The 8,058-nt window shown below is 44.7% G+C and overlaps 1 protein-coding gene across 1 annotated transcript; it reads right to left on the bottom strand.

Annotated features, from left to right (window-relative positions):
- Positions 1-3,549: 3,549 nt before the first annotated feature.
- Positions 3,550-6,510, bottom strand: LOC148789165 (uncharacterized). The gene has a single exon (XM_088877894.1). It carries the CDS (start codon positions 6,508-6,510, stop codon positions 3,550-3,552), a length of 2,961 nt encoding a protein of 986 aa, XP_088734020.1.
- Between the last annotated feature and the right edge of the window lie 1,548 nt (positions 6,511-8,058).

Genomic DNA, 8,058 nt, shown 5'->3' with positions numbered 1-8,058 from the left:
TCACTAGGTGATTCTCTATCTTCTCTCCTGATTCCCTTTTGTTTTTTTATTTGCTAACTTTTTGAGGTCGTTATTTTGCAGATAACAAAGTCATGCTGGGTCGTTTGACTAAGCGTGCTCAAGCTCGCCAGGAACGAGCTACCGGTGAAATCCAACCTACTCCCCAAGGCCAAGCTCCAGGTCGCACAACTCCTCAGCGACCTGATCCGGACACCTCGGCTACTCCTACAGCCGATTTGCGAAGACCTGAGACCCCAGTTGACATCGACAGTGAGGAAGTCCAGGCTCACGACCTTCCCCCAGTTCGAGGTGCTTCCCCTAGCATCGAGATGGTTGGCTCATTGGTCGAGGGAGGAGCTGCAGGTCCCAGTCGCCCCCGGAAGCGCAAGCATAGGTCGCCCTCTAAATCCAAGCCTGGGGGACCACATATTCACAGGCGATCTGAGGAGGGGCTCGCAGCCGCTTGAGCCGCGGAGGATGAAAATTTGAAGTCTTTGAAGGAGGTCGAAGAGTGGGAGTTATCTGCTTTTGCCGCTCACCGTACTGACTCTCAAAAATCTGCTGAACTGACTGGGGCTCGGCTGGCACCTCACTGGAAGGTCTCGGATCATAGCACCATCTTGAATTGTGAAGCTGGGCAGGAATCTTACGAGATCTACAGGCACACTAGTCTGCCCCGCGACCAAGCTGCACTCCTGTCCTATCCTTATCCTCGGCTAGAGCAGCATGGTGCCCACGCCTTGGCACAAGTAAATGTTTTGACCTCTGCATCCACTCTGATTTCCTCTAACACTAAGTATCGTCATTGTAGGCTAGTGCTTTCATGCGATCGTTGTCCTTAAAATGTACTGTTCAACGCAAGCGCCGCTTGGAAGCCCAGGAGAAATATCGAGAGATTCGGAATGATTGCCGGACGAAAGAGAAAGCATGGGCGGAGGAACGTCAGCACCTTGAAGAGGCAAAGGCTCGTCTTGAGGCGGAGGTTGCTCAGATGAAAGAGGTCGCTGAAGCCCATGGTGCTGAGGTCACTAGAGCACGCGAGGAAGGTCAGATGTCGGGTTTTTCTGCTGGGCAAGAGGCTGGTCTTGTCCAAGGTCGCATTGAAGGACATGAAGATTTCTTGAACTCTGCCGAGTTTGCTGATCGAGTTCGCAGTGCTAGGCTGGAAGGAGCTCGAGATTTCTTGAAGACCTCAGTTTTTGATACTGCGGTCGAGATCAAGGCGAGCATCTACATGACGCAGGGTTTTAACAAATGCAAGGTTCAAGCTAATAATTTGAAGGCATTTGCTGAAGGGTTCGATCAGAACAAGCTTAACCCTTTTGTGGATGAGAACTTTCAGCCCTACCCTGAAGAGCCATCTCCTCAAATCGAAGGTACCGTGTTTGCGAGCTTGATGGATGAGGTGGAGGCTTTGGATGAATGAGCTCGACCTTGTGACCTCATGACCTGCATCTCTGCAAATACTTAGAGAATTTTTGTATAGGTACAAAGTCAGAGAAACAATTATGTTTTGACTATATACTGATGACTTGGACTTTTTGCAGTGTCTATCAACTTTTGACAATTCAGTGTATAACAACTTTCTTAATTATTCAAAGACTGTGTGAATGGTTGCCCTTGAATATTTGCGTTAGACGACAATGAAATATCAATGAAGCTATGAAAATTTTAAAATATACACGACTGTATGAACTCAAAAATTGTGAAGCTTACTGGTCTTGCGATCCCCTCTAGATCGAATGATCAGATCTTGTGATCTTTTGCAGATTCTACGATCTTTCTCAGATCGAATGATCTTTTTCAGATCTTGTGATCTTTTGCAAATTCTACGATCTTTTTCAGATCGAATGATCTTTTTCAGATCTTGTGATCTTTTGCAGATTCTATGATCTTTTTCAGATCTTGTGATCTTTTTGATTCTACAATCTTTCTCAGATCGAACGATCTTTTTCAGATCTTGTGATCTTTCTCAGATTCCACAATTAAATATAAGCAAACGCTAAATTGAAATGAGATAGGTAGCAGAAAAGGAACATGGTGATATTATGTGCCAATGATCTTTTTTAGATACAATATACATGAGCTCTCATCAACCTCGAGCTCGACCTTTCTTAGGTACAAAAAACGATCTTTATTACATGACCTTTTACAGGTTCATAACTACGCATAAAATTTCTTCAAATTTCGAACATTCCATGGTCGCGGTAAGTCTCGACCTTCCAGATCTTGCAAGCGATAAGTGCCTCTTCGTTTGATCTCCGTAACTTTATAGGGTCCTTCCCATCCTGGGTCAAGCTTTCCCACATGCTTTGATACCTCCACTTTTTTCAGCACGAGGTCTCCAACTTGAAATTGTCAGGGCCTCAGTCTTTTGTTGTAACTTTTCATCATTAAGCTCTTATGATGTAGTATCTTGGCATACGCGATCTCTCTTTTCTCTTCGATCACTTCCAAGTCCAAGCAGCGCTCCTCGCGGTTAGTTGCAGGATCATACATAGTAACTCGGTGTGATTCCTCGCCTACCTCTGCAGGAATAAGAGCTTCAGTACCAAATACAAGGCAAAAAGGAGTTTCACCTGTTGAGGACCTAGGTGTGGTTCGGTATGCCCACAAGACTCCGGGTAATTCATCCAACCATGATCCTTTGGAACTTAATCTTGTTTTCAAATGCTGAAGGATGGTCCTATTAACGACCTCGACTTGGCCGTTCGACTGCGGATGCCCTACTGCGGTGAAGTGTTGCTGAATCTTCAATTCTTTGCACCAACTTGTGATCTTCTTTCCTTGGAATTGAGTGCCATTGTCTGAGATCAAGATTCTAGGGACCCCAAACCGACATATGATGTTCTTCCATATGAACTCGATCATATTTCCCTCCGTTACTTTAGCCACAACCTCTGCTTCTACCCATTTGGAAAAATACTCAACGGCTACTATAATAAATTTCTTCTGAGATCGCGCAGTGGGGAAGGGACCTAAAATATCTATTCCCCATTGATCGAAGGGACAAGCGACCTTAACCGGTTCCATCTGGGTCGCAGGTGTATGGATTTGCGCTGCAAATCTTTGACATGCCTCACATCTCTTGACCAACTCTTTCGTATCTTTCACCAGGGTTGGCCAAAAATACCCTTGTCTGATAACCTTTTGGGCCAGTGACCTTCCCCCAGAATGATTTCCACAACTTCCCTCATGGATTTCCCTCATCACATATTCAGCTCTCTCTGGATCAAGGCATTTTAGCAATGGCCCCTCTACAGTTCTTTTGTATAGTTGCTCGTTAACTAACGTGAAACGAGGTGCCCTCATTTTCAATCTCCTTGCAGCAATGGAATCAGCTGGTAAAATCCCCTCTTTCAAGTATCGGACAATTTCATCCTTCCACGACGGCTTCTCGCTCGCCGTATTAACATCAACAACTTCAGCAATCGCGGATGTTTCTTTGATCATCACTGTGATCTTGCGATCTTTAATTCTTGATAGAGTAGCTCCGAACTTCAACAATGAATCGGCTCTGTCATTCTCATGTCTTGGGATTTGATGCACCTAACACTTGTTAAATTTGGACATTATGGATTTTGCTTTGGTGTGATAGAGTATCATGCGCTCTTCTTTGGTCTCATAAGTCCCCTCTATTTGCAATGCAACAAGTTGCGAATCGGTGAAAACCTCTAGATCTTTCGCGCCCACTTCCAGTGATAACTCTAAACCCATGATGAGAGCTTCATATTCAGCCTCATTATTAGTGACTGGAAAAGATAGTCGTGTAGCGACCTCGATCTCTATATTTTCTGGGCCTTGTATTAATATTCCAATTCCTCCGTTTCCCGCATTAGAGGACCCATCTACATGCAACATCCATTTGCCCAACCTAGGCTCGGTTTCAGGCTCGCCCACGAACTCGACCATAAAGTCTGCTAATACTTGTCCTTTCAACGCCGTACGAGCTTGGTATTTGATGTCAAATTCCCCCAGTTCTACCGCCCATTTCACAAGCCTACCCGAGGCTTCAGGTCGCGCCAACACATTACGGAGCGGATGATTGGTTAGGACAATAATGCGGTGTCCCTGGAAGTAAGGTCGCAGTTTGCGGGCCGTTACAATAAGCGCAAGTGCCAGCTTCTCAATCTGCGCATACCTTTTCTCCGTTCCATGTAACATTCTGCTTACGTAATATATTGGACTTTGCACTCCCCCTTCTTCTCTAACCAAAGCTGAACTAATTGCATTTTCTGAGACCGCCAAGTATACGTATAACACCTCACTCCCTTTCGGATTTGCCAGTAACGGTGGTGAGCGCAAGTATGTTTTTAAATCTTGAAACGCTTGCTCACATTCCTCCGTCCACTCAAAATTCTTGGTTTTTCTCAACACTTTAAAGAAAGGCAGATTTCTATCTGATGATTTTGAAATAAAACGATTGAGAGAAGCAAGCTTACCAGTAAGTTTTTGGACTTCTTTAATGTTGGTTGGCGACTTCAGTTTCAGTATTGCTTCTATCTTTTCTGGATTCATCTCGATTCCACGTTCGCTGACCAGATAACCCAGAAATTTTCCCCCAGCCACTCCAAAGGTGCATTTCATCGGGTTCAGCTTCATTCTGAATTTCCTGAGGGTCGCAAAAGTTTGTTCAAGGTAAGCTATGTGATCACGCAACCTTGAACTCTTCACCAGCATATCGTCAACATAAACCTCCATAGTTTTCCCGATCTGATCCTCGAACATCCGGTTCACTAAACGCTGATACGTGGCACTTGCGTTTTTCAGCCCAAAGGGCATCACTTTATAACAATATATTCCCCTTTCTGTTACAAATGAAGTTTTATCCTGGTCTTCTTCTGCCATGAAAATCTGATGGTAGCCTTGATAGGCATCCATCATGGAAAATAACTCATATCCGGCGGTGGAATCTACTAATGCATCAATTCGAGAAAGTGGATACGGATCTTTTGGACATGCCTTATTCAAGTCCGTGAAGTCGATACAAACTCTCCATTTCCCTCCTGGCTTGGGGACTACCACAACATTGGACAGCCAATTTGTATACTGAACTTCCATAATGTACCCAGCGTTTAGCAGTCTATCCACCTCTTCTCTGATCACCTGATTTTTTTCTACGCTGAAATTTCTTTTCTTCTGCTGCACAGGTCGCATGGTAGGGTCTACATTTAATCTGTGAACAATTACTTCTGGTGCCACACCTATAAAATCCGACGAGCTCCATGCAAAGATGTCAGCATTTTTCCTTAGCAGTGATATCATCATGGTTTCCAGTTGTTCACCCAAGTGCGACCCTATCCTGGTAGTTTTACAGGGATCTCCTTGGATCACCTCTACAACCTTATGAGTTTCAGCTGGCCGAATTCTTTCGATCTTCTTGTCAGATATTTGGCTTCCCCCTTCGATCACATCTAATTTCCTCCTTTTATCTGTGCTTTCACCCTTTTTCAGGGATAAATTATAACATTTACGCGCTTCCTCGGGATCGCAAATCACCTCACCTATTCCTGCTCTGGTTGAAAATTTTACTTTCAGATGGTATGTAGACACTATAGCTCGGAATGCATTCAGCCCAGGTCTTCCAAGGATTACATTATATGCAAAGGGTGTGTCTACAACTAAGAATTTGATCATCAACGTTTTCCTTCGAGGGTCCTCTCCCATAGACACGGGTAAATCAAGGGTTCCTAATGGGACAATCTCAGTACCACCAAATCCAACTAATGGGGTCCTTACTGGTTCTAACTTCGTATTTTCTAACCCCATTTTAACAAGAACATCCCAAAGGATGATATCTGCTGAACTTCCATTATCAATCAGAACTTTCCGGACAGTAAAATTGGCTATGTCGAGTTTGATCACCATGGGATCGTTTTGCGACCTAACTCCTCCTGCCACATCTTTGTCCCCGAATGTGATCTCCTCATCTGGCTCAATACTCGCGATCAACTGATCATGCTGAACATTTCTATTCTGCCGCTTTCTTGACCTTCTCGAATCTCCCCCTTCGGGTCCTCCTGCAATGGTATAAATGATGCCTTTTACAGGAGCATTTCCTCCCAAATTAGCTTCTTTCACCATTCCTTTTCCTTCATCTTGTCTTCGATCAGGGCTTTTGGACCGACTTCTGCGAGCAACAGTTTCCTCCGCCCGACATTTCATTACTAGCTCTTTAAAATATCCTTGTCTTATTAGCCTTTCAATCTCATCTTTCAGTTGATAACACTCCTCTGTGTCATGCCCATGTTCGCGATGAAATTTACAGTACTTGCCTGAAAATTTCTTAGCAGGCGTTAATCTGGTATGGCGTGGCCATTTCAACATGTCTGACTTCTCTACGGTTAGCAGTGCTTTGGTCCTTGTGGTGTTCAGCGGCGTGTATCGATGGTATCTTGGTCGATAGGTAAGGTCGCGAACGCGATCAGTATTTTGCTTCGCATCTTTTCCAGGTTCACGGTCGCGGGTCCTTCCAGCACCTAACCACTCCCCGTCTTTCATCGCATTCATTTCTTCCTCATTAATATATTTTTGAGCTAAGCGCATCAACTGTTCAACATTAGTCGGCGGGTCTCTTGCTAGAGCTGAAGCGAAGGGCCCTTTTTTCAACCCATGGATAGGGTACTTACCATCATATCAATCCTTAAGTCTTGGACCTCCAGAGTTTCATTATTGAATCTGCCCATAAAATTTTTCAAGGTCTCATTCTCTTTTTGTCTGATGGTAAACAAATAGGTCGCCGATCTCTTCTGCTTTCTTTTACTCGCAAAATGGAAGATGAACTTCTGCACCAGCTGTTCATGAGATTCAATACTACCCGGTGGCAAGCTCATGAACCACTCTTGTGCCTTCCCCATTAAGGTAGTTACAAATAGTTTTGCTTTAATAGGGTCCGATTGTCCGTAAAGATTCATCACCAAATCAAATGCGGACACATGTTCTTGCGGGTCCTTTAAACCGTCATATTTCGGTAAGTCTGGCATTTTAAAGGTCGTACTTACAATTTCCCTCATAATTCTATTACAGAATGGCGAGTGTTTGTTTTGAGTTACCAGTTCTCCTTTCCGTTTCAACTCATCAATCTGTTTTCCTAGCAGATGAATCTGTCTGCCGACACTGTCAACATCCGCTCTCGAGATCGCAGGTTCTCGTTTCCGCCATCCACCTAGCGAACTTGACCCCACTTCAGAAGGGGCCACCATGCGTCCCCTCTCAGGGGCTCTTCTGCTCATCCCTTCATAAATTCGTTCGGTCTCCTTTTCCCGTATCATTCTCCGTTTGGCATTTTCATTTTCAGCAGGTTGTGTTCTTTTTTCATATGCCAAAATGGCATTCCTACTAGCTTCTTCCATCATTCGTTGTAGTTCTCCTTGTGTCAATTGAACTATCCTTTCATTCCCCCCTCTCGGGGTCTCCTCGATAGCTCGCCTACCACCTTCCGATCTATCCATATTTTGGGTTTTATGTTTTATCTCCAAAATCGTTCCCACAGACGGCGCCAAACTGATCCGCCTCGATCACGTTTGACCTTGATCAACGACCACGACCACCCACGTCACCGAGTTGGACCTGTTATCTGGAAATAAAACACAAGGCTAGTCGGGATCATCCCGACGACGACGCTCCGATGCCTAAGTCAGGTTGAGATCGAAAGGAATATTCAGCGATCTAAAATATAAGTGTAGGTGAACAGTGTACCTTCTCTCAGGATGGACTTAGGGTATTTATAGGCATCTGAAGATGGGACCCTCCTAGGGGACAGGTGTCAACTTCAGGCATTTCCATGCAATGACTCAGCTATTTCTCCCTTGGACACCTGTCCGATGGATAATACGGGTCGGACTCGGGTCTATGGGGCCCGATTTGAGACGTCATCAAGCCACAATGGGCCACATGCGATCTTGCGATCTTACTTGGCGACCTACTTGATGCCTTTTTTCTTCCTCGATTTGCGATCTCGAGTGCGACCTTTATGCAAAGCCATGTTTTGTTCATTATTTCCTTGCGACATCCTCATCAGGCGGCAAGTCAGGAGTCTCCCAAGTTTTAGTTTTTTCA

Source organism: Sesamum indicum, linkage group LG2 (genome assembly GCF_026168435.1).
Source record: "Sesamum indicum cultivar Baizhima isolate 11 linkage group LG2, ASM2616843v1, whole genome shotgun sequence".
Lineage (NCBI taxonomy): Eukaryota > Viridiplantae > Streptophyta > Magnoliopsida > Lamiales > Pedaliaceae > Sesamum > Sesamum indicum.
This window is presented reverse-complemented; position numbering and strand designations above follow the sequence as displayed.